The sequence below is a fragment of the Hippocampus bargibanti genome, linkage group LG02 (assembly GCF_051943395.1).
Source record: "Hippocampus bargibanti isolate YZ-2025 linkage group LG02, ASM5194339v1, whole genome shotgun sequence".
NCBI classification, from domain to species: Eukaryota; Metazoa; Chordata; class Actinopteri; order Syngnathiformes; family Syngnathidae; genus Hippocampus; species Hippocampus bargibanti.
The window spans coordinates 13076474-13104222 of record NC_142735.1 but is presented as its reverse complement, the minus strand read 5'-3'; the positions used below and the strand labels follow the sequence as shown (position 1 = coordinate 13104222).

Sequence of the window (27749 nt, the reverse complement as noted above, 5' to 3'; positions counted from 1 at the left end):
CTTGCCCAGCAAGTATTTGGCAAATCCACTTGCCCAGCATTTACAAATGACATTACAGATGTATGTATTGTTTCTGAGATACCAGCACATGGCACATGGCACGGAAGGTCAGGACATTTTGGCAATCTGTTAAAGTGGCTGAACCCAACTGAGCAAATCGGCCGCTGTTTGTTGAGTGCAGGCTCAGATTTACAGCACTGCACATCACATGGGTGGAGACTTAACTCGTGGAGAGTGCAATTGCATAGTGAGCATACACTATACTGTATCACTGTGTATAGGGACCAGTTTTCTTTGAAATATATATTTAGATATGTGCACTTGACAACAGTTTCACACACACACTCCCATGTTGGATAATGATAACACTAAAGCATGCTGCCAATCGCAGGGCCCACATAGATGATCAACCATTTGCGTTCACAATCACACTTAAGGACAATTTTGAGGAGTTCTATCAACCTCCCAGCCATGTTTTTGGAATGTGGGAGCAAATCAGAGTACCCACAGACAATCCACGCAGGCACAGGGCGAATATGCAAACTCCACACAGGAAGGCTTGAGCTGGAGCCCTGTGCCCCTGGACTTCCGCCTGCAGATTAGAATAATTAAAAATCTAAAACTTTTCTTTTCCAACACTTTTTACAGCCTTCCTATAGTTGGGTTTGGAGGCTGGAGTATGCTATGCTTAAAATAAATGCAATGTCAGAAGAAATGCAATGGTTGCCAGCCAATTCATCGGGTATAGAAATTTATTCACACGCGTATTCAGACCTCTCTGTAATTTAGAGACTCCAGTGATTATAACACGTATGTTTTGGGACTGTAGGCGGCAGCTACAGAATACCTGGAGAAAACCTGCAAACCTAAAATGTGCCCATCCACTTGAGAATTATTGTATGCACTGGATGATACACATTTCAAAAGACTTCTCACTGTACTGGTTAATGTGAAAATGACTGGTTAGCGGTTACTTATCAGAAGACCTTAGCGTTGAATTATTCTCTTCTATTTTCCTGACCAATGAGTGATTCTGATGAGGACACCACAGGCACCTGAAAGTGACAATGACCATTATGCTATCCAAGTAGGAACCATTTGACGAGACCGGAAACCGGAAATTGTCATTTTCGACTTTTGGGTGTTGCATTCATTTTGGTCCCCCCGAAAAATGGCGAATCTTGCCGCTGCTGCTGCTGCCGCGGCTGCTAACAGAGACCCGGCCGTCGACCGTTCATTACGCTCAGTGTTTGGTAAGTATTTTTCTCATTATTTTTGCGTTAAAAGCTATGTTTTTTATACTATTGCGTTCGCGAAGGGTGGTTATAGCTAAGTCGCTGATGCAAACAGCATGCTCGTTCTTGCCGTTCTGGCCTTTGTTAAGCCAAAAAAAGAAAGCTAAACTTTTTTTTTATACAAGGAAAAAGCGGACGCATGGGCTCTCAATATCATTTGTACCTATATACGTTTCAGTGGGAAATATTCCTTATGAAGCAACCGAAGAACAGTTAAAAGACATCTTCTCTGAAGTAGGACTTGTTGTTAGCTTCAGGTAAGTATCGTGAACACATTCCCTTCTTTCGCCATTGTTTATGAAATCATTTTAGCGATTCAAGTGCGATTTTACAATGTTTGTACTAGAGTATTTGAAACAACCCATCGGTTTATACATACTAGAGGTGTCCAAAGCTTTTGCCAAAGGGGTCAGATTTTATGTGGTTAAAAAGTCGGGGCTGCTGGTTATTGAACAATATACTGTATTTAAACAAATTAGTGTGTGTGTTTCACGTTTGCCTTTTGATTTTTACACACTGGACTCTATCTTTAACAGTTGGATGCACTACGCACGATTTGGTTGCACCTGCTTTTGGGAACCATGACCATATTTGGTGATGGATGGTTGTCTCAAAGATTGTCAGTGACTCGAGAAATATTTACAGAATATGTTGCTGTAAGAAGCAATGGCTGTGGGAACAGATAATTTCAATTACAAGTACATTGAGTTCATGCAACAAATTACATTTGTATTACAAGGCACCAGTGTATTTGTATTAAAGACTATTTTCCACCACATTTCCTTTAATATATACCCGTCAATGCTGATTGTCATGACTATTTTACTTTCAGGTTAGTGTATGATAGGGAGACGGGAAAACCAAAAGGTTATGGCTTCTGTGAGTATCAAGACCAGGAAACTGCACTCAGTGCTATGCGCAACCTCAATAGCAGAGAGTTTAATGGTCGTGCTCTACGTGTGGACAACGCAGCCAGTGAGAAAAACAAGGAAGAGCTTAAAAGTATGCATTTTAAGCATCTCAACCATGATATTGTACACCGGTTCTGTTGTATGATGTGACTATGAAGAGATTTTGTTGTTCTGTATGACAACAGGTTTAGGAACAGGAGCCCCCCTCATAGAGTCTCCATTTGGGGACAGCGTGGGACCGGAGGAGGCTCCTGAGTCCATCAGCCGGGCTGTTGCCAGCCTGCCACCTGAGCAGATGTTTGAACTCATGAAACAGATGAAGGTGGGCTGTATCTTCTCTCAACCGCGATTGTGATTGACTGGATTCAGTGTTTACTAATAAACAAAATAAACGTCAAGGTAGTCTATGTTCAACTAAACAGGCAAACATTTTATAATTACATTTATAGGTGAATTAAGATGATATCATCAATATAGCATTGTGTATTTTTGTAATATTTGTTTCATAATGTGCTTCTAATTACCATGTATAAAAATCATGTGCTTTTGCCCATTGAAAATTGATAAACAGCTTTATAACATTTAGTCAATCTGATGTTGTAACTCATTTACAAATTTGTTTCCTCACTTTGTAGCTATGTGTGCAAAACAGTCCTCAAGAGGCAAGAAACATGCTACTGCAGAACCCTCAGTTGGCCTATGCCTTACTACAGGCCCAGGTGGTCATGCGCGTAGTAGATCCGGAGATTGCCCTAGTCAGTGACCGACCCTTCACAAACCTACCCAAGATACTCATCTGTGCAGTTATGAACAAATGTACCATTTTGACAGAAAATGCTTCACCACCAAAGCACGACGCAGCCACTCATCACAAGCGGACAAGGAGGAGGAGCTCCATCAGTTAATCCACAACCAGTCTTAGCCAACATGGCGGCCCCACAGCAACAGCCTGTGGTAGGCCGAACGCTATTTTTAACTCTTCTGTTCCATTGATTTGTCCAATATGTGTGCCCGGATCATTATTTTCTCTTCATTCTGAAATGGTTATAATTGTGACAGATTAATTTCCTTATTTCATTATTACCAGCATGCTCAGGACTATATAACTAGGCTGAAATCATTAGTAATTATGTTACAGAATAAACCTGCGATAAATGAAAGCCGTGAGATAGATATACCTTCTAGGCAAGTTTATATTACATTTACGGCACGTTTAAGATGAAACAAACACATTTAAACATGTATCAGGTATGAAGAGAGCGCAAGAACAATCTATAGCAAACATTGTACAAATAATACAACGGTGTCTACTCATGGTGACAGAAATGATGATGTCATAAAACTCCCCCTTATTTGATTGACAAGTGGCCAACCTCTTGCAATTGACCTGTTGCATAATGTTAAAACGCTCGCACACACGCATGCCACAATGAGCAACTGCATAACATTTGAGGGGGAAAACGTATTACAAGAAAAGACTGAATTTGTGAAAAGGAAATCACTGCCTACCCTAGTGGGAGAATTGATCCATATGGCAGGGATGATCTTGGGCTGCATGCTGAGTGCATCAACATCACGATCGTGTCGTTTTAAAATGACTTTCATGGTGCTGTAGATTTTCACAAGGATTGTATTGACTGTCGGATGTGTCTTGCCACATCTTGGCTTGTCACAGTCAGTCACTAGTTTTACTTCGGTATGAATTATTGTAAAAGAAGTCACGAAGCAGGTAACGGTGCAATTGTAACAGTAATATCACTGTTTATTTTCATAGCGAGGCAGGTTGCGCTTATTGAAATTATATCCCCACTCACTACTCCCGATTAAAAATCTGTTGGTTTTTTTTTCCTTTCAAGTGCAATTATAATGACTTCTTGTAGATTTCTGCAACTTGTGGTCCTCAATCCACTGTGATATCACTGTAAGTTTGTTATCATTTATTGTAAGCCACTCTTTTGAATTTATGGAAATTGCTGTTATTGTAAATTCTGACTCACCAACCCCAGATTGTGACCCCCTTCTTAAAACTACCGTATTTGATAATTTTTTGTTTGTTTTGTGATCAGGCTGGGATGCACGTCAATGGAGCACCTCCCATGATGCAAGCTCCAAACATTGGTGTTGTGCCTGGACCAGGACCAGTGCCGGCCCCAGGACCTGCCGCCCCTGCAGGTAATGATCCAAAGAAGCAGTTATTGTTTCAAAAGCAATGGATGTTTTTCCTCTTCTTCAATTACGTTCGACCACTTGCTTTCCAGCTGTTGCTTATTTAATGTCAGTCATATCATCTGAATTGACTTGACACTTCAAATTCACATAAACAGGCTCCCTATAGCTGTCATTGTTTATTTATTGATTTATTTGTTTTTGTTCCTTCCCTCCTTTCACAGGGGTTTGCAAATATGAAGTTTTTATGGCGTTGGGTCACAGACAACCAATCAACGTCAAATATACATAGTTTGTCAAACAGCAGCAGCAAAAGTGCAGACACTCACAACATGGTGAAATTAGCATTCTGGGACAATATTGCACAATATAATGATCGAGATCTGTGGGACCGTGAGGTATAAAACGCAGCAAACTTTCAGTACCAGCTAGGACCAAGCTAAAAAGGAGCAGCTTGAAGAATGGGGATGGGGGATCGTGTAGTGGACCTATGAGTGAGTGAGCTGAATTGCTTATGAATGGTGAAATGTCAGCCAAGACGGCATTTAGCAGCCCAAACAATAACACAAACAACAGCCTCCAGATTGACTAACAATATTCAAACTTTATTTTTTTTGTGAGGGGAGAGGTCCCTACTCTTCTCTGCTCAATGCACCCACTTTGTAGTTCCCTCGCAAACAAAAATATCCTCGATACTTGAAGCCACACGGTATTTCATGTTTGGTCTAAATATAAGCATATTGACCACATAAATGTAATCCTCCATCCATCCAACCCCATCCATCAATTCATCCATTTTCAACACCTTTCCTATTCAGGCATGCCATGTGTGGCTGACTTGTTGCAGGACACATTAAATATACTTAAAGTTGCTTCTTAACAGGCATGTTAGAGGATTGATCACATGTAAGCAGTTCACTTCTGTGACCCTTACATGCTGTTTACTTTGGGTGAATAAAACGGCCACAAGAGCGCAGGATAAGTATCGATTTAGAATTGGATTGGATTTGCCTTTATTAGTCTCTCAGTGGAGAAATTTACATTTATTGCCAGTCTTCATGAGTACTTGATATATTAAAATAAGCCCAGTATTCATATTTATGTATAGAATACGTGGAATAACTATCCAGTAGAATATCTCATATCAGAGGTTGTCCATGCTTTCACCTCAATAATGGCAAAAAGGAAATCACCATATTTCAACGTGGTTCATATTTTCACAGGGAGTTGGAATAAATTCAAAAGCTCCACAAGTCCTACCCCCTGTTTTATATACATTTCTCATTAAATTATTACACCAGTACTATATTTCTATAAAAAAAAGAGCAACAAAGTACAAACAAACAAAAAATATACTTCTCAACCAAAGCATAAGTGCGGCTGTGATGCCAAGGTCTAGCTCAGGAGTATGGGGGCTCTTCATAAAATTAAAATATAAACACCAAGTGCATCTCCTTGTTAAAACCCAAACGCATTCCACCCTGGTTTTTTTGTAATCAGTCTCCTCAGTCTATATATTTACTTAACAATTCTTAATAAATGCAATTATTCAATTGTGTTTGTGTTGAATCAGAATCAGAATACCTTTATTCGTCCCGCAATGGGGAAATTGAATGGTGTGGGGAGGATAATTTCTGGATTACACTACAAAAGAATGGATTTTTTTGTAGGTGCAGTGCGGTTTGGTATTTGTATATTTTCTCATTTTCAACTATTTTTTTGAAAGTTTGGGGGTTTTGCTGACGCTCATCTGGTCAATGCTTTGCACATGTCATTCCTCGTTGAGATCCCTAGGAGGCAATACCTCTCCTGCTCATAATCGTGCCACTGTTCTCGTCACAACACAATCTGCTCATTGCCGCCCCCCCCTCCGTGGAATTCACCTCATCTCCTGCACACCTCCCCAATGCTTTTTTCCCATTCAAGTGCCGCTTTGCTCGCTTGAGTCTTGTCTCCTGTCTTTTCCACTTTTAACGCTGGCTCAGGAAACCTCCAGCATTCCCCCACAGGATCTGCCCAAGCTGCTCTCGAACGACCTCAAGGTATCACCACCCCCTCCCTCAATCAGTCCCGCAATTAGGTTTGAAGTGGATAATGCTTACAGCGGAAAGTTTTTTTTGTGGTGTAAGGTTGCATTTCCGCAAACATCGGCCAAAGCAGGGGCGGGAAAACGTATGTGCATAAAGATCACTCTTAATTTGTAAAATATACAGAAGAGCTCTGTCACTCGAGGCTGTTTCAAACAAAAAGGTAATCTGCATTGTGTATGAAAAATAATTTCTGTTTTTGACTCAGAACTGACTCAACGGTTCAGTTAATCACGACTAAACCAGTCAAGGCATTTATGTAATTCCACAATGGATTTATTTCCCATTATGCAGCAAAGAATACAGTAAAATAAACTGTGGAGGTGTCTGATCAATTATGGTGCGAATGGTCAAATAGTTTTTTCCCCTGAAGATGGTGCACTTCTTCGTCAGTCCTTTTCTAATAGTGGTGCCTTGAATTGAGAAACATGTTTAATTTGTTGTCCGACCATGCAGTTAACTCAAAACACTTATTTCTCATATCAATAACATTTTCCCCATTGAGACGAATGTCCCTAATCATCCCCAACCCTAAATGTTGTTTTTTTAGGAATACAAATAACACATTCTGATTATTCTACTTTGAGTAATAGTGCATCTCCATATAATGTGTTTTCTCATTTTTGCTTAAATTCAATGGACATGATGCTGCTGCTTCTGGTACACTTCTTGCCCACCTGGAGGCAGTGTAAAACAGTCATATACAGTAAAGTCTCCTTATATCGATATCGGATATATCGATAGTCCCGGTTATATCGATACTATTTCTATGCACGCACGGAGAAAATTACATGCAAACAGGGTCGGATATATCGATAGTCCCGGTTATATCGATATTTTTTCGGACTCCCTTGAATATCGATATAACGAGACTTTACTGTATGTATATACATTTAGATTACCAGAATTTGTCAGTAAGATGCAGTAGATGCGTTTTTGGCTTGATTTGGCTAGGCTACAAATAGGTCCTTAAAACGTAACAAACAGATGTGTTTGTTGTTCAAAGCCACATCAATAAGCGATAACATGGAGGTGCCTGCTGTCTCCTCTTGACAGCCTGCTGCGGTTCATAGCAGCCATGTCAGGAAAGTTCTAATTAATCTTAATGTAATTAAGCCACTTAACACTGACACACCCATTGCTTCGTGTTTGCTTGCATACCACTAGCAGCAATGTTCCATCACTCAATAATACAAGCCTTGTCTTAGTAAGCGGTGTTTCAACCATAATTGCTCTGTTTCTTCATTTGTGTGTTGAAACCAGGCCACTTGCTCACTTCTCCCCCCCCCCCGCCTCGCTCTGCTTTGATTTCCACTTGTCATCTTGGCTGCTGCGTGTCTTTATAGATTAGTTGTGAAATGCACTGCTGTGGCCAAATAGAAAAAAGCCTCATATTTTGTTTTGTTTTTGCTACGCTTTATGACCATCAGTGATTCAAAATGGCCACTCCGTGCATTGAAATCCGGCCCATGAATGCGTGCACTGTTCTTTTTACAATTGGGAAGACCGTTGCTGGTAAAAACCTGATCGTTCATTATTCCCTTGGTCATGTGATCGCCTTCTGGGAATTTCCCGTAAAATGTTGCTCAACCTCTACCTGACCAACTGCGCCGGGCCCTTATCACACTTCCGCCACACCTTTTATCACCTCTTGACCTGTTTCCGCTATTGCAGAGTCCATTCTCTTTGCTCGTTTGCATAAAGACAATCTGACAAGTTCTCCCTGGGAGCTCTTTTAATAATGTTATGTTATGTTTATGTAATTGATTATCTGCCGCTTAAGCAGTAAGGTTTGGACTCAGGGTTCTACCAGTTTGAAAAAGTTGACTTACCTACTACATTATACTATACCATAAATGTGAATTTAAACTGTATGGCTCGGCTGATTGATTGTGTCTGCTCCAATTCTTGCTTTCTCAGACTCGTTTCTCATCTTGGGTTAAACAGGTGAGGCAAGACAGCCTTGGGAATAATATTTGTGGCTTACCTCAAGTCAAACCTTTCAAACGTCACTGCTTTTGCAACACGTTGTCTTTGGCATTGTTCAGCGCAATTGACTCCGTCCCATGATTGTCATCCACGAGGCTTCTTGTCTGACGGAATATAATATGAAACCAAACCTCTGAAGATGGAGGACACTGATTCACTGTGGTGACCCATGAAGGGAAAAGCTAAAAGGAAAAGAAGATTCTGCTTATGTGTTTTTCTTTCTCACTCAAGAGACACTACAGAGGTTGAAAGTAGATCAATTCCAAAGTCGGGTAAATTCCAAAGTCAGTCATTTGCCTACAACGTTCGTCTTTTGTAAACCCAATTCACTCTTAGCATAGCCACATAGGGCGGGTGAGCAGAGCATCCTGCTTGAAAATAAGGAAAATTACAGCATCTAAGAGGTTTTCATACAATCATAGCACAAATACTATTCTTTTTTTTTGCGTCTGCTTTGATGGCATTACACTGCCCCAATAACAAAGACAGGAACAACAGAAGGAGCACCACAAAGAGTTGAATTGCAGCATGGAATAATGATGCATGAAGTTTTACTTCTATTCAGTGATGCTCTTATCCTGTTTTTCACTAAAATATCTTGGGGAAAAAAACTGTGCCAAACATGTGTTTCCGTTTTAAAGAAAAGTCACTGGAGAAACGAGTGTATTGACTCTCGATACACTCGAGACTCACTCGCGTGATCATTAAATCTCAAGGCACCGCTATACTCAAATAAAAAGAGAAGAGATAATGCATTCTTCAGAAAACAAGAAGAGCACAATTGCACTCTATATTTTACTTCTCTACCTCAATACTTGATTAATCAACAATCAATGCAACAGAATCTTTTGGATGAGGTAGTGACATATTTTGGCCGGACAGTGTCGTGTGTCATTGTGTCTTTTATACCTGTTTTCATATTGTGTGTTCTCCCTTAGGACCAGGTGGCATACCCCCAAGAGGCCTGCTTGGCGATGGGCCCAACGATCCCAGAGGGGGTAGCCTGCTGACGGTCACAGGAGAAACCATTGACCCCAAGTGAGTATATGGGCGCATGAAACGGGGCACCGAGTGTCCACTGAACAATTCATAGTGTGCGTGCTTTTGAAACTAGTTTTCTCAAATTGCACGGCCTATATCATTTCTCGATAAGAATGACAAGGATGGCCTCTTCTTTCTTTTTCTCTTTTTTCACATTGGACCAAAGATGGACTTTTCAATCAACCGACCTCGACGATTGACACATTACTGCGCACGCACATACACCTACGCACGTATGCCATGATGAGAAACAGCCTGAAACACAGGCATGCGACTCACTTTTACAGCCTATTAACTCATTCACTGCCATTCCTGAACGTATTCAGGAATTGAAGTGTGACGTGGAGCGCCATTGACGAATATGTTTGGTTTTTCTTGCGGGGGTGCGGATCAAGCGCTGGTCAGACCTCAGGCAATGTTTTTCCCTTCCACGAGGGGGAAGCATTTGCCTTTTGTCCATGTTAGTGCTTTGTTACAGCTTCTGCTGTTGTTAAAGCGCGATATGAATCAATATGTATGTATTGTATTTTGTACAGTCGCCCCCATTTCTAGAATCTTCTTCCTTGCCCGTGGTCCTGATGAATTACATGAAATAAACAATGACAATAATGATAAAAAGATACAGGGCAAAGGTTCTGATCGCAAAATGCAGTTGCAGACTGCTGAGTGCCAACAACATCCGGTGATGTAGGTCACATGTTAACATAGGTTCAAGAGTTACCTACTTTATTTTATTTTGTATTTTTAAAATACTTTTTGGGAAAATGAGACTGCAGTGTACATTAACAAAAAATAAGTACACAAAGACACAAATGTTAGGTTTTTTGGTTTTGTTGTCCTCTACACCCCTCCTGGATGACTTGGGACCAGTCCAGGTTCTACCGGTTGATCGCAATCAATGTAATGAGCACCCCTGGGCTACTTATTTGTAGTTGTCAGCTTCTGTGTAGTCCAGCCGAGCACTAAACCAATCAAAATGTCTGTTTAGCCGAGGCTACATGGCAGCACCTCCACCACAGCCGCCGGTTCACATGGGCCCGATGGGAGGCATCCCACCACCTGAAATGCGAGGCCCCCCCATGGATCTGAGAGGGCCACCGATGGGCGAACCACGGAATATGATGGGTGACCCCAGAGGCCCTCCTATGATGGAGCAGCGTGGACCCCCAATGGAAACCAGAGGTCAGCTGAAGTGTCCGTGTGGCACTCGAGTCAAGAAAATATTCACATCATTTGACTTTCACCACGATACAGTCCTACTGGAAAACATATTCATCGTCATTTACTTAGGCAAAATTGTACAATCAGCACTCCATCGTGACAAGCACCTTTTGGTTTATTTGCCCCAATCTATGAAAATATTTTTTTGAAAAATTGTATCCCTCCTTAAAAGATCAGTGTGAATATTAAAAAAAATGTTTTCAGTCTTTATTGAGGGTTGGTGAGGGGGAATTTTTCAAGAATGAATTCAATTCAATCTGGCTGTAACATGAGAATGGGGTAAAAGTGAAGTGGTGTATTTTTACGAATGCTTTTTTAAAATGTTGATGACTTTTATCGATGAGGCGCAATATCAATGAACAGGTCAATTTAAAAAAATCACATGTAAGACACGTTGGGTTGTGAAGGAACACTATTTGTGCAAAGTATAGTATTTTAAATTGCGAATTCTAATTGTACGAATTGTTATTTTGATTGATTTTATCTTGTAATGATAGCTTCAGAGCAGTCAAAAACAACCGGTAGTGCCACAAGTCTTTAGTTAGCAGTGGAACTAAACAGGGGTTGCTTCGAGTGGACAAGAGGGCACCATCAGACAGATGTGGTGAGGCTCAAGTGTAAAAAGCGTGGAACGTATGGATGATCTTTTTGCATGGCAAAGGGCCTCTCCATGCAAAAAGATCATCCATACCCTTTTCTGCTGCTTGCCTGTTCCTCCTCCTCCCACCTTCTTTTCGACACTGAAAGAGTGGTCGAGTCAAGGTGTGCTCTACTTCTCGTCCAAACTAGTGGTAATTTTTCTCCGCGTTGATTTCCTCAAAAGCTGCTATCTCTGTGGTTCCAATTACGGCCTTGTTGGCCACCACAGCCCTGTCATCTTTTTCTCTCGGTGAGATGGACTTTTCAACCTGAGCAAGAATCTTTGAAGGAAGATTCAGTGTACTCACCTTACCATGCCAAGAAAACACCAGGAGACTCAATTTATGTTCTTTTTCTAAACTATGCTAGTAACTTCTTTTTCACTTAACCTTATTTGCGATTCATGTCTTTGTGTTTTCGACATCTTCTTCCTGCAGGCCGCGATCCTAGAGCAATGGACGCCCGTGGTCCCGTCGCAGGCCAAAGGGTTCCCATGGCGGGAGGAATGCAAGGCCCCATCCCCCACAACATGGGCCCCAATGCACCCCTCGTTGCACGGCCGGTAAATTTCTTTTTTGGCATTTTTCCTTTGCATAATTGTTCAACTGTGAGAGTCATCGGGTGCAAGGCTGAAGTATCCTTCAGTTTTGTTTGTCTAATCGCCTGATTTGGGTATTTTAGATGCTATAAAACGTTTTTCTGATGTCAGTGGGAAACAAAAACAAAAAATGGTGCCGGTTGTCCTTTAAATGTAGTATGTACAAACCTCATAGCACAGTAAAAACACTACAACCCAATTTATTAACTGTCTTTCAAATGTGAAAAATATCCCTGATCAGTTAATAAATTTGTCTCAAGGAATATGCAAGATATGGCATTTACAAACTATTTCGCAGATACTTGGAGGAGGAAATGGAAATAGATTAAAATAACATATGCACTGTGATTTATCAAGATTGCGTCTGTTTTTAAGTTTCCATCGAAGGGGCAAAGAAATCAACATTTATTGAAAAATGGAATCACTTTCAACATTCAAAACATATTATTACACAACGAAATATTCAAGCTCAATAATACCTACTTGTGTTAAATTCCGCCAAATCATAGATGGTTTGTCCTGACCGCGCGCTCAACAAACTCCTCACTGACGCTCTCGCCTTCAGTCACTGTGACAGGAACGATGAACTCAACCAGGCAGCTTGCAGCCATTTGGATGCTTTCCAATAGTTTCTTTCTTTCTTTCTTTCTTCCAATAGTTTCAGACCATTCATTCATTCATTCAGCGGCAAACGTAGCATTTTCACAAAGTCCTCTTTTTTCTTAATCGTGGAACATGAAGTTAAACACACACACATTCGCTTGTCGCGTTCTCCCAGCGATGGATATGATCGCGCACTTTTACCATTAAGTGTCTCTCGTCTCCTTTCTTCCCGGGAGCGTGATTTAAGCTTGCATTCACTGCTTCACTCGATCTCTAATTGCTTTTCTTCTCGCTTTGTCCCAAATGTTCTGTTTTATGAATTATTACTTTCTCCTAACCGCATATGATTTCTTCTTCTGATGGGATTTTGTCACTGCAGTTTTTCGTTCAATAATCACGACTCTGTTGATCAGCACTGCAAATTTTTCTCCATAGGGTCCCGTTATTTCCGGAGTTCCTCCTCCAGGAGGAGGAGGCGGCGGCGGCGGCTTCAGTCCGGCTCAAAATCAAGTTTCCACACAAGACCAAGAGAAGGTGAGTGTCTCTTCGGGATGTTCTTCCTGCCCCAAAATGAAACCCAGGTGTTAACGTTGCCATTTTTGCTTGCTGAACGCCATCTTTTTCTACAAATCGCCCATTATACTGAAATACAGCTTTTCCAAATTTTAAAAGCACTTTTTAATCTTGGCTTTGGAGGCATGTCATCAAATTGTGCCGCCACATCCCATTGATCTCCCCCCTTGTCTCCTCTTTTGCAGGCTGCCCTGATCATGCAAGTTCTACAGCTGACCCCGGAACAGATTGCCATGCTGCCCCCCGAGCAGCGGCAGAGCATCCTCATCCTCAAAGAGCAGATCCAGAAAACCGCTGGAGCACCTTGATCGGCACGCGGATGCCGTTTAGGGGCAGGTAGGTGCTTTACTGGACCCGTCGCCCCAAAGTGGGCTCAAACACGGACCCACACTTAACTCCAGCCGTATATCCCACCACCATACCTGGTTTATTGGGTATAATCACACCATTTTGATCAAATATATCCCACAAACATGCCTTTATTCTTGTAAAACTGTTAATTTTCTAAGTGAAATTGGACCATATTTTCTTCATGTAAAACTCGCTGTAGTGAATGAAATGATTATTTGAATTGGAAAACAGCAAATATGTTAATGTATGTTTTAAAGTATTCCACTATTATTATTTATTGATTTATTTATGTGTGTTATACCAGAGGCCTTGTGTGTTCCACATACTTGGCAAATAAGCCTTGTGCACCTCCAAGATGGCGGATTAATGCGGCAGTGTGCCCATTTCGGCTTTTTTCCCCTCCTCGCAATGCTAGTTGCCTTCTTAACGGAGTCTTGATTGGTTTAGGACGACCCATGCCTGTTGTTGCTTCAACCACACGGCAAAGATTCGGATGGGTTTTGGCAAGGCGGCGGCGAAAATATGTTGCCCCTGTTCTTGGCTAACATACTGGCAAATATTTTCTGCCTTCACACACCCTTTATGGAAGCACCACCACAGCGGCAAACGTAGCATTCTTCACAAAGTCCTCTTTTTTCTTAATCGTGGAACATGAAGTTAAACACACACACATTCGCTTGTCGCGTTCTCCCAGCGATGGATATGATCGCGCACTTTTACCATTAAGTGTCTCTCGTCTCCTTTCTTCCCGGGAGCGTGATTTAAGCTTGCATTCACTGCTTCACTCGATCTCTAATTGCTTTTCTTCTCGCTTTGTCCCAAATGTTCTGTTTTATGAATTATTACTTTCTCCTAACCGCATATGATTTCTTCTTCTGATGGGATTTTGTCACTGCAGTTTTTCGTTCAATAATCACGACTCTGTTGATCAGCACTGCAAATTTTTCTCCATAGGGTCCCGTTATTTCCGGAGTTCCTCCTCCAGGAGGAGGAGGCGGCGGCGGCGGCTTCAGTCCGGCTCAAAATCAAGTTTCCACACAAGACCAAGAGAAGGTGAGTGTCTCTTCGGGATGTTCTTCCTGCCCCAAAATGAAACCCAGGTGTTAACGTTGCCATTTTTGCTTCGCCCATTATACTGAAATACAGCTTTTCCAAATTTTAAAAGCACTTTTTAATCTTGGCTTTGGAGGCATGTCATCAAATTGTGCCGCCACATCCCATTGATCTCCCCCCTTGTCTCCTCTTTTGCAGGCTGCCCTGATCATGCAAGTTCTACAGCTGACCCCGGAACAGATTGCCATGCTGCCCCCCGAGCAGCGGCAGAGCATCCTCATCCTCAAAGAGCAGATCCAGAAAACCGCTGGAGCACCTTGATCGGCACGCGGATGCCGTTTAGGGGCAGGTAGGTGCTTTACTGGACCCGTCGCCCCAAAGTGGGCTCAAACACGGACCCACACTTAACTCCAGCCGTATATCCCACCACCATACCTGGTTTATTGGGTATAATCACACCATTTTGATCAAATATATCCCACAAACATGCCTTTATTCTTGTAAAACTGTTAATTTTCTAAGTGAAATTGGACCATCATATTCAACAATTATATTCTTCTATAAAATTAGCAGAATTTAGTAGATTTGACTTAACATTACAATACCTTTCACAGAATCCGCCTTTTTGTTTCATTGTTCCAAAATTTGAATTTTCTCCCCCCCACCCCCAATTTTTTTGGTTCCACTTTTTTTCCTCTGTTGTTCGGCAAATGTATTCTAGTTACAGAAGTCGTCATTTTTTCCTTAATCGGAAACCTTCTGTTCCAAAACGGACACTGAACGTTGGTCCATTTTTCATTATAGATTTTAAAATTGACCATTTTTGCATTGTTATTTTTCTTATACAGGTATACCGTGACATTATTTTAATATTGGGACTTGAATCCCATAGAACACAAGTATCTTGCTTGTATGTATATATTGTATTATTATTACATGAGTATATCGGTACTGATTCTCCCCTGTGTTCCAGGATAGGTAATACTGACTTTCCTCTTCTTATAGGAGTTACAATCTGACCTCTGTCAAGTTTGCCTCATCGTGAGTTTGGATGCTTGTATAGTTTTATTTTTTTTCCCCCATGTCTTTTTTTATGCAGTCCCATCAAAAAAGTTTGAGAACAAACATCACCACATCATCCTTTATTTTTTCCCCCACGTTGCATCAATAAAACAAATCTCTGAAAACATGAGCACTTATTCTTTATTTACCGGGCATATAAAGACCAGACGAGACAATTAGCACTAGAGTTCTTCATTAAATGGAGTTCAAACATGGCTGTCATTGGCTTTTGAGAATGATTAACCATAGGCCACATGACGTTTTTTCCCAGCTACGCTTCTTCCGTCTATGAACACTTCGGAACAAGATAAAAGAACTACATAAGGACATTTTGGTGACACTTAACAGTGAATCATTGGCTTTGTTTAGTGTTAACTGACAAATTTACTGGTAATCATGAATCAAGAACTCATTAAAAAGCAGTGATTTTCACATGTACAAAATCCCCAAAGTGCCTAAGTTTATATTTACACAGCTCTGAACATATGTCAAAATGCTAAAATGGGAAATTTAGAAAAATATACAAAGGTAACTAATTCAAAATACATGATAAATGCAATGTAAAATACAAAATGTAAACAAAGTAACGGTTGCAACCTTTGGTGTGAAAGCGCTCATTGCAAAAAGGAGGTGTGTGTGTGTAATAACAGGGACGATAGTTTTTAAATTAGGTCAAACAGCTGATTTAAACTTTTAGATGCCCAATTTTAAACTGATGAATTTGTTTCTTGTTCTTGATCTTAGGAATTCTTCGTTTTCTTGAGAAAAAAAACAAATGTGTATGGATGTAAATAAAACTTGCAGATGGACTAGTTACAAGCTTTTTTTCATTTTTTTCAAAAGGCAGCATAAAACAAACTCGAATTACAACCCATCAAGGTTAAAAGAAAAGTTTACACTCATTTCAGAATATGCTGTGTTTCTGTTTGTAGATATTGATAGATATTGACCTACAGTCAGCTGTCAGCGTGAAATTATACTTCTTATCATAGCTTTATTGTATGCTTTATAATTTTTTATTCATAAGCAATTTTCTCATGTGTCATTTTTATTTTTAAATTCAGATCTTGTCCCTGGAATTACGACTATAAAAGTGCAACTTTTAGGTTCAACTTCATTTCAATGATTTTTTAGGTTTTATAAAAAACACACATTCATATGTTGCTGAAGGAAACCCTGTTTTTAAATGTTTGCATGTTTACGAAACCATCAAGACCACTGGTAGTGAGACACGAAGGAGAATTCAGATGAGTGGAGCAACATGCCCAGCATTGTTGTCAGAATTGTTTTGTTTGTTTTTTTGTGTGTGCATGCTCTCAAAATGCACGTCCCCTAATTAGCAATGAGAAAACATTTCCCACCAGGTCTTCCCAAAAGGAAACTGCTGCTGTTTTTTTGCCCCGAAGCTCAAAAGTTCTCTTTGTTGAAGTAGAACTTTGTCTTGCGCGGGTCCACCTCCGAGTATTCGGCACATTTCTTTTCCAAGACTGTGGCCAAAACGGCGGGGCCGCACAAGAATGTTCCCACCACAGCCCTGAAGATGAAATGCAAAAGATGTCACATTTTTGGCTAGGTTTAAATTTGTTTGGTAGTTCAGAGGAGAAGATCATTGTCTTACGAAGGGTTCTCTTTGCGGACATGTTCAAACTCCTTATTCCAGTTGGGTCTTCCGTAGTGAGTTTTCTGTTTGAGTCCCGTGATCACATCAGTCTCCTCGTCAAAGTGCACCATGGCATGATTGGCCTTCAGGGAACAGGAAGAGATTACATGAACACAACGTGAAATGCAGCAGCATCATGTTCCAGAGCCCTTTGCAAGCCCATGAAGAACTTGAACACGCTGACTCCAGTAAATGCACATTTTTTCCCAGATGAAAACAGGTCTAAATCAGAAGTGCTCTTCCAATGTCCTGACATGTAGTGTTGCAGCTGTTCTTTTGCGCCCAAGCTTTTCCTAATTTTCTCATTGCAAACCTGGACTACCTCTTATTTCCAAAACGCTCCCCAAAAAAGTATTTCCCTCACACAAAAACAGCCCAAAGTCAATTTGAGACTCCAAATAAGTAATGCTGATGCCTCTGCATGATAGCACGGGTCAGTGTTATCAGTTTCCTAAAATATGGATCAGTTTCAAAGTCAGCTTTATTGTCAAATATGCTAATATGCATGACATACAGCACATATGAAATTACTGTCCTCTCGGACCCAGCATGCAAGGCACTTATGATTTTAAGAAACAATAAATACAAAAACGGCAAGTTTGACAGTTGTTTGGAATTTGACCACTATTACTATTGAGCAAAATACTCAAGCCTCAGTTGTTCCTGATGCTGTGTCATCAGTGCACAAATGGGGTAATGGTGGCACAATTTGAGGGGAAAAACAAATTCTGTGTAAACAAGTACAGTATCCGGAGAGAAAGTAACCACATCAAACAGTCCCTGACTATTCCCAAGGCATGAATCATTGATTCTTCTTCAAAAAATAAATTTAAAATAATAATTATATATATATATATGTAACGGAGTTGTACACTTAGATTATTAAATTATGAAGGAAGTGACGCAACGGCGCACAGTGTGGCACTATGTCCCGCCCATAGTTTCCAGAACAATCTCGAGGAGATTCAGGGTGAGTCGCAATTTTCTGTTGGTCTTGATTAACGCGCATTTTCATGACAATATCTTATTTTGTTTCCCCTTTTGTACTGTCTTGTGTTATCTAATTAGTTCCCTTATTCATTTCGAGTCCAGATTACTTTTTGTGTCATTATTTACTTCACGTTTTGTCGAGTGGAACTTTGGAGCATATGTGCTTTTCTATCGCAGTTAATCACAAGATGAAACCCATGCGACTTCACCCATCCCTTCTGCCATACTGTGTTGGAGGTAATAATTGTTTCATTTCGTTTTTATTGAACAATATTTAGTTTCTTGTGTCGTGTTTCATTTGCCCGTGAGTGTCCGTGGCGGGTTGAACTGTGCGCCAGCCATTACAAGCGCACCGCGTGTTCTGCCGAGTCTCCGCCCATGATGCGTTCAGGGACATCTTGTAAATAACAGTGAACTTGTGTTGTATTCTCTTTTTCTGTAAATAACCACTATACGATCACACGTCGTTAATTCTGTTTTGTTATCTACAATGTTTTGCATTTGAGAACAATCTCGAGGAGATTCAGGTTAATCACAAGACGAAACCCATGCGACTTCACCCATCCCTTCTGCCATACTGTGTTGCAGAAATAAAAAGACACATCCACGCGTCTGGTCTTCATTAATACGGCAGCATCGTGGAGATGAAGACAGTCACTGTTGTGACACCCGTCATATATATATATATATATATATATATATATATATACACACACACACACAGTAAAGTCTTATTACGATACTATTTCTATGAACGCAAGGAGAAAATTTACATGCCGCAGGATCGGATATATCAATAGTCCGGTTATATCGATATTTTTTCTGACTCCCGAGAATATCGATATAATATAGACTTTACTGTATATATATATATATAAACTGAAAGAAAAAAAACATTCCAAACAATCATCCACAGGCGCACTTACATGACTCTGATCCCAACCAGTCAGAAAGAGCTTGTAGGTGAGGAAATCCCCAATGCCCCTCTCCTCCATCTCCCTCTCTTGGACTTGCAGGAGGTCAGCAAACCACTCAAAAGCATTTGTCTCTCGGCACAGCCAGTAAAAGTAGATCTGAAATCAGGGAGTTGAATGCTTGCTCAAAAGACTTCATGGGGCTCAGGGTGTGTTCACGCTAGCTGGTTACCTTACTTTGCTCCGTTCAAGCAAGGGCAAATATTTGTGTGGGATGAACTAGCTTAAACGTGAAAAAAAGATGACTGTGATACACAAACGGAATTTAAACTTTCATTCCTTTCATCACTTTGCTGCTGTGAAATGTAAATTTCTCCACTGTGAGACTAATAAAGGCATATCCAATATCCAATCCAATAAAATGAACAAGGAATGGTCATCATTCAAGATGTGCTTTTGTCTGAGGTATTCCTGGACAAGTTAAAACAAAAGAACTGAGATTTAGAACAGGAAGCACTTATCATTGAAGAAAAAACATCTATTCCACATACACGCACACACACACACACACACACACACACACACACACACACACACACACACACACACACACACACACACACACACACACACACACACGGGAGAGGAAAAAAACAAGACCTCAGGAGAAATGTCTCAATATCAAATCCCAAAAGTGAAAAGCAAAACAAGCCAAACTTGTTCTGACCGTCTTTTGCCATTTTCTTGTCTACAAGCCAAAGGAATGAAAATGTGCCCTGCCCTAAAATGTACTCAGAAGGAAAATGGTGCCTTAATAGGTTGCCTGAGAATGTTAAAAGTCGCTTTCGTCGGTCTCGAGTTAACTCTCAGGAGACCAGTTCGACATAACATGAGGCATGCGGAGATGCCAAAAGGTTCGGGTCGAAAATCAAAGCAAAGACATGTCAGTCCCAGTGGTGGACCGTCAGGACCTGCAAGGCCTCTGCTGGCCTCAAAATATCTGAATCACAGACTAATGTGAATTAGATTTTGTCCATAAATTATTATTAAATAATTCCAAATTGTCTTTCCGCTTCCTTTCATTACTTCTCCCCAGTTGCGCTGCCTCCAGATGTGTTTTTGTGTTGAAGCATTTAACCAATCACATTTCAGCCATCGAATTCGAGTTGGCAACTCAAGGCCTGCTGGAAGGCGCCGGAAACGGCAGAGTTTTCGCAAATTATGATTGGCAGGTCACGAGCCAATCATAGTGAAACTAGCCGCGAGTGATAAGCGCATACTGGCCAGAGCTACTACACTATACATGTAGTGAGCTGCATCAATCAATAATTTTTTTTGGTGTTGATTTAATTGTGGTTTTGTCAGCCCACAATGGCTGAAGGAGAAGAAAAGGATTTGGTTGCAGATATACTGTTAACGTCATTTTCAAGATGGACTTTTCAAGAATAGATGGACATCATTCAGAAAGGTTGTGCAGCTTTGAAGTGAGCAAAATAGCAAATAATATTGCGAGTTTGTCATGAATCCACACGTTCACAGTAAAAATTCAAACAGTTTAATGACAGCATTTCTTAAGTTTTATCAAGTCACAAGTTACAGTAAAGTGCCCTTGAGAGTTTTGAAGATTTATAAATTAAATGTATTATTTTATGTGACTATTATGTTGTTGTCATTTTATACTGCATTTTTCTACTTGCAGTATGTAGTTATTTTTATGAAACATTTTTGCACAGTTATACATTCAGTCTTCTGACATTTCTATTATGCAGACAATACTTTTTTATCTTTTCACTCCAACCCCACCCCTTTCAATTTTGCTGCTGAAGATTGCAAATTTCCCCATTGTGGGACTATTAAAGGGTTTCTGATTCTGATTATCAGAATCACAAAGCCTATGATCAATTTCATTGATTATTATTTTCTGGCCAACGCCATTTCATATTGGACGTGTTGTAAATCACACCACACTCCGTAGCTGTGGAGTGATTCAGACGTAGCACTACTGAAGGCCTTGGAGTGACATGCACGACTCGCCACGGGTCTGTCCACATGACAAGCAAAGCTCTCGCCTTAAAATGACAAGTGAAGCAAAAACCACGCACTGTCGCGTGGTTGCGTGTTACCTTTCGTGTGCGCAGCACTGGGTTGGATTCCTTGAATTTGTACCAGATGGACTTGAGGATGGAGGCAAAGGGGGTGACACCGATTCCCGCCCCCACCAGCATTGCCACCTCGTAGTCAAACACGTCCTCGCTGGCCGTACCGAAGGGTCCGTCCACACCCATTCTGAAAATGGAACCAATTCAACGCTGCATTAATTAATATGAATGCTTGTCTCAGCGTTGGTAAATATTGAGAAACACAGTGTGTGGGAATGCTAATCCTGAACAGTTACACACAATTTTTTTTAGCCGTTTAAATAAATGTGGACGTGAGAAGATATCATTCAATGCGAAATACTATCAGTAGTAACATACGTGATAAAATGTAGTTTTCGCAAAAATGCTCTTCAATTGTGTTTTCTGTGCATTGGTAAATAGTTTGAGGCACATCGGCATTGGTGTGTGGATGCATTCACATCGCATAGTAGCAGAACATTTGAAATACTGGTACTGACTTGGGCCCTTGCGCGCCCGCCGGCAACTGCTGCATGATGCTGATGAGTTTTTCAGTCCAGTCTCCGGCCGAGCGGATGTGAACGCTGAAGAAGTCCTCCTCTGGAGCCGAGGTCATGGTGAACGGATGCCACTCCAGTTGCGAGATGGCCGGGCAGTTGAGGAACACGTATTGGCCCACTTCCATTTTGAAGCCGTTCTTGACCATCTGCAACTCCAGCACCTTGGATGGATGCATCACGATCTAAGAAAAGAAAAGAGAACAAAAGTAGAAAACAAAGGCGACCTAGAAAAGTATTACCCAGAACTTCAGTGGAAACTTTACCTTTCGGAATCGGACCGTCTGCAAATATCGGACTAAACGCAGCAGTCGCTCACACAGGTATAGAATCATCGGACCGATCACCCACATCCAAGTCTGGGGAAGAAGTGGGGGGATGGGGGGTATAAAAGGAGCATGGTTAGCAGCTGTGGCCTCAAGATTGTTTCAAAAGAAAGAAAAAGTAAGGTTGATGTGCGTCATTATTCATTGAGCCGAGACACTTAAGACTTAAAACAAGTCCAAGATGGCGCCCGACTAGGCAGCCGTCAGCAATTGCTGTCACGAGCCTTGCTTTTTGGTGTTGTTTTTTTCATGTTTTCCTTGATCACTTTGAGTGGTTGTGCATCGTGCGGAACGGATACGGATTGTTTATCAGCATTTTTGGCCACGACATTCATCAAGTAGGAGACTCTGCTGAGAAGTGTTGCGCCTTTTCGGCAGCACAAATATGCCAGCATAGTTTTTGATTTGGGAGGAATATCGGTGCCATATGACTGTCATCGTTGGGACAGCTCTGGGGCAATTGGGCTTTTTTTTACACCTGTAATGGGCAGCATTTTCACAGCTCCGCTTTGTTCAGCGGAAAGGTCGGTGCTGTTGGACGGTCCGCAGCTGGTGGATGCATAGCTTGAGGAGCCCCCGCTGAGAAGAAAGGGGTGTTGATGCGGATTTATGTGGGAGAGTAGATGTGAAACAATCTCTTTTCGTCAATGGATGCTTCATGTTTGCTTTCAACATTTAGCTTGTAACAGACGTGCAGATTCCACCATGATGTCCCTGATCCACCAGTGAAAAGGACGCTTTGATCCTCTCCTCTTTCATCTACCACTGCTTCATACAACAAAGAGGGTGCAGAAAGTGCTCAAGATTGAATGACTGTGTCTTTGTCTTGTCATATTATTTTTATTTTTTGTTTTCTTTTGACTTCAAGATGGCGCCACGAGAGTGGCTGCCTTTCCAGCAGCTCTTGTATTTTGTTTTTCTACTTCTTCCTTTCCTCTTCCTTGCATAACATTGCTGCTGTGAATCAGAATCATCTTTATTGCCAAGTATGTAGAACACACAAGGAATTTGTTTCCGGTAGAACACGCTGCACTAGTATCGTTGTCAAAAAAAACTGCTAAGTGGCACTATACAGTTCCATTTTGGCTACTGTTGAAAGAGTTCAAAGAGTTAATGGCTTGGGGGAAGAAGCTGTTTAAATGTCTGCTGGATTTGGTGCGCATGGATCGGTAGCGCCTGCCTGAGGGGAGTAGCTGGAAAAGGTGGTGGGCAGGGTGCGGAGGGTGAAATGAAATGTAAATGTCTCCATTGCGAGACTAAAAAAGGCTAATCCAATCCAATTTTGCATTTGCAATTGCAGAAAATATCGTGATGGAGTCTGCATCATAATTGAATGGTGCAATAGAGTTCATTGCGCTGTTCCTCACAGTATGCCAACCTTGACCATCAGCAGACAGCATACTCCAGTGAGGCAAACACAAAAAAAGAAGCGTACTTCCACCACTAAGTGACTCAGTATGATGCTGTAATATTTACTGACCGCAAATTATACATGCCTTTGAGTACTGCTATGTGTGTCACCAGGAGCTGCTCCACCGGTTGTGCTCCAATTTCCCTTGTGTCGACGAGTGGTGTCATAAGTGCACTGACGGAGCCCTCTAATGTGAGCTGTATAGTCCCCACTCAGACCCCTTCTGTCCTTCCTGTTCACTGCATTTAAGCCTTGTGAGTTGTTAGATATGTCTTTTAAACATGCTGCATGACCTCTCTTGGTCATTATTTCTTTTATGTTCCTCTGGATGGGTTGTCACTGTGAAAGTAAATGTATTACGTGTTTTATATACGTACTTGGCCAGTAAATCTGATCTGAATATTTCTAAAATGAGACCAACCTTGGGAAAGCCCCCTGCAAACTGGGGCACTGGGCACTGAGGAATCTTGCCCCACTCGGCACTGCGGTCCTTGCAGATGGTGAAGTTGTGCGGCGGGCTGTCTTTCTGTTGCCTCACGATGCGCCTGAAGGAAACGCGCCAAGAGTTGACGGCAAACCATAGGGGCAAAAGCGAGGAAGCGAGAACGTGACGGGCATTTTCCTACCCGGCGCCGTGAATGACGAGGCCGGCAAAGAAGATGATGAAGAGGTGGTGCGTGTACCAAAAGACCTCAAAGTAGCTGCGGCGGATCACCTCCATGGAAGACGTGATAATGAGGATGAGGCACAAGGTGATGATGACTCCAGTGATGCCGGCGATGGTGGTGAACACCAAGTAAGTGGGAATTTGTTGGGGATCCTGACACACAAAAACAACTTCAAGTCTTGCGTGCATAACTGGCCACTTCATTAGGAACACCCATACAAGCAACAACAATTGGACCTTTGCAAAAAACTTGTGATGCGGCGCGTGAACACGCAGCGGCTCCCCTCTCTCCCCTGACAAATTGGCATTTTCACGTTTATTATGTTTGTTAAAGTCATTATAAGTGCCTTGCACGCTGGGTCCGAGAGAACAGTAATTTCATCTGTGCTGTATGTCATGCATATTCACATATTTGACAATAAAGCTGACTTTGACTTTTGACTGTGGTTTGCAATGGTGTATAGTATACACACAAATATATTAGCATTTAATTATTTTAAATCCCATTTTACACATGCTTACACGCACACGTAAATTTAAACGTGCCATTTCTGAATCCCAATCACCTTTGCCACATTTTCTTTACAGTGTTGCTGAGGGCAAGGAACCATATTTGGTTCCTTCAACCATCCAACACCGAACTAATCGAATCAAAATAATGCAGATGATGACTCACCAAGCTTGTTATCCGAATGGGGTTGAGGTAGGTGGTATTTTTCGTGTCAGCCAGGTCGGACAGTGCCGTGCTGAGATCATCGTAAACGCCTTGTCTGCTGTTGTTGTACCACTCCACGTTCAGGAGATGAGCAATAACGTGGACCGCTGGAGGGACATGATACAGAGAAGCCACAGGGGGCAGATATAACACACGACACAGTATACACTTGAGGCACTAAACGTGTTAATACTTTCTTTGACAAATTATGATAGTGTAAAAGAGCTGGACCAATCAAGGTTCAGTTTTGAACTTTTAACTTCACCACTCGAGTGGGGTGGAAACAGCTCTCAGTTGAATACAGTGCACTTATTCAATTCTCGAGCAATTGCAAACACGACAACCAAGTTAGTCTCATAGTTTAGTTGTTGGCACACATCCCAGCTGACTTTGGGCGGAAGGCAGACTACACCCTGAACTGTTCGCTAATCACTCACAGAGCACCTATAGACACAAATGACAATTCACACCCACGTCGTCATTGAGTGGGAACTGGCGAGTGTACCGCTACACCATCAGAGACTCTACCGAGTATCTCACACTTACTCGAATCAACCTGTGTCAATATTCAAATTGGACATTTGTGACCTCTGTGTAATGGGACACAGATTGATAACATTTTGGAATTTCTAAGGAAAGGAAAAAAAATAGTTGTCTAGCTATCCATCTATCTAAAAATATATAAACATACAGACATTTTAATGGAGGAATTCCATAGACAGGCACTCAGAGGATCACAACTCCTGTTTCATATAACCTAATTATATGTTCTCAGTACACCTGAGACTCGCCCCCCCCCCCTTTTTTTTTGCGACCAGCTCACCTGTCATCAGGGCGATCGTGTAAGCCACCAATTTGTGGAATTCGATATTTTTGTCCAGCTGCTTCCTCAAACTACGACTGCAACACTAAATAAGAAAGAAAGCACAAATATTTCATTTTCATTTCATGTTAAGGAAATAATCACGTCCAATAGTACATTGTCTCTAAAAAATCCTCCAGGAAAAACAGCAATAACCAAAATCATCATCACCTGAATACAAGTTGACAATAATAAATTAGGTAGAAGATGTTTTTCAAGGTGTGAGTCATCGTTTGGATGGATTTATTTATAGTTTTGACTTACGACCATACATTTTAGATATGAGCACTGAATTGAGGTATAGAATTCACAACAAATAGCAATTTGGTGGATCGTCAGTGATTCTTCAAAAATCAAGGTCAATTTAGCTTTTTAGTGGAAACAACGCGATACCACAGACATATATTATATACAAATTATTTATCCTCTTGAATGAAAGAGCAATATTGTTGCAGTTTACTGGACAATGAAATTGTCTGCACGTGATCTGCATTACACTGCCCCCGAGTGGCCAAGATGCACCAGAAGGTGAACATGATTTCCACTGAACCAGGCATAAATTCCTTACATTTTATTTTCTTATGTTATGAGGCCATTTTTTTAAAAGAACAATAAAAATTATTTTTTTTTCATCTTAAAATAAACGATTGTAATTTTTTTGGGGTGGTAGTCTAAACAGAGCAATGGCAGTACTATTCATTTCAAATAGGAAAGGTTATCAGCGATGGGAATGTTTTTTGTAATGGAACAAATTAAACTTGTATTTCAACGCACTGCTGGATGGGAGTTCATATAGGAATTTAAATGGACTCGGTGGGAATAAACAATTAGGTTCTTATAGTCAGTATCAGACAACTGAATAACAAACACACACAAAAATTACAATTAAATAATTTGGATGCATCCATGTCTTCTTATGACAAATAACACATTCTGTATGCTCATGTTTCTGAGATCTCTCTCTCTCTCTCTCTCTCTCTCTCTCTCTCTCTCTCTCTCTCTCTCTCTCTCTCTCTCTCTCTCTCTCTCTCTCTCTCTCTCTCTCTCTCTCTCTCTCTCTCTCTCTCTCTCTCTCTCTCTCTCTCTCTCTCTCTCTCTCTCTCTCTCTCTCTCTCTCTCTCTGAACACTAGCTCTACTATTATGTCACACAACACTTTGTATAATATTAAACATATATGGTCGTCTAATAAGATAGAGTGAGATTTTTCTCTCTGCATTTTAATGAGGTAATATGATTGAGATACTCTCTCTCTCTCTCTCTCTGCACATCTTACCACAAGAGAACCCCGAATGAGTGACAGCAGGTTGCGACACACAGGGAGTAGGATCAGCATAGTGTTGAAGTTTAGCACGGCGGCCGGAGCCCTGGCCCAGGCCAGAGCTGACTAAGGTGACCCCAAAAAATGAAACAAAACACATCACGAGTTTGTCACGGAATCGGATGAGGTGTATGTGTGTATGCGTGGTTTGTGTCGGGTGGGCATCTGAAGGACTCACCCCTAAGAGATGCCTTGTGTAAAAAAACTCATCTCCCACATCATAGACGAGATAAAACCAGACAAAGAGGAAGATGTTGATGCCCATCCATACCACCTGCAAAATATGAAGCCGGTCAAATACGCTCATTTATGTCATAAGCAGTCCAAGTGGAGAGCAGCTCACCAGTGTGACACAGGTCACGCCATTGTTAATAATCCAGTTGGCCATGTTGAACACCTTCGGTGGGATCACACAAGGTGCGACACCACTGTACTTTTAAAGGCTGCAGGCTCCTCCCTCAAGCGCCAGTGATTTGGTACATAAGGAAGTAAGACAGAAATGGCATGTAGAATTGAGGAAGCTCGAAAGGTGCAGTATTCCCTCTGGAGCTGAAAGACTGCATTCCGATCAATGGAAGTATGACAGCAGAGTAATGAGGAAGTGTGAGAAACCTTGATGGG

The 27749-nt window shown here is 41.3% G+C and overlaps 2 protein-coding genes and 1 long non-coding RNA gene across 3 annotated transcripts; 2 read left to right on the top strand and 1 right to left on the bottom strand.

Moving 5' to 3' along the window:
- The first annotated feature begins 1125 nt into the window (after positions 1-1125).
- Positions 1126-13637, top strand: cstf2 (cleavage stimulation factor subunit 2). Its single transcript, XM_088989445.1, has 12 exons — positions 1126-1253; positions 1474-1552; positions 2128-2297; positions 2392-2528; positions 2842-2961; positions 3038-3160; positions 4273-4378; positions 9387-9486; positions 10478-10671; positions 11787-11911; positions 12986-13084; positions 13309-13637. The coding sequence occupies exons 1-12, from the start codon at positions 1172-1174 to the stop codon at positions 13429-13431; spliced, it is 1458 nt and encodes a 485-aa protein (XP_088845571.1). The 5' UTR covers positions 1126-1171; the 3' UTR covers positions 13432-13637.
- Positions 13638-15654: 2017 nt separating this feature from the next.
- Positions 15655-27616, bottom strand: nox1 (NADPH oxidase 1). The gene is made up of 13 exons (XM_088989441.1): positions 27472-27616; positions 27307-27402; positions 27084-27194; positions 25770-25854; positions 24908-25053; positions 24191-24384; positions 23986-24109; positions 22094-22186; positions 21771-22012; positions 21277-21439; positions 19166-19312; positions 17208-17332; positions 15655-17123 (listed from the first exon to the last, which is right to left on the bottom strand). Exons 1-13 carry the CDS (start codon positions 27514-27516, stop codon positions 16997-16999), a joined length of 1698 nt encoding a protein of 565 aa, XP_088845567.1. The 5' UTR covers positions 27517-27616; the 3' UTR covers positions 15655-16996.
- LOC148901589 (uncharacterized) lies at positions 18208-23977 on the top strand. Its single transcript, XR_016114142.1, has 3 exons — positions 18208-18219; positions 18417-18476; positions 23454-23977. It is a non-coding gene; the product is annotated as an uncharacterized LOC148901589 (long non-coding RNA).
- Positions 27617-27749: the final 133 nt, after the last annotated feature.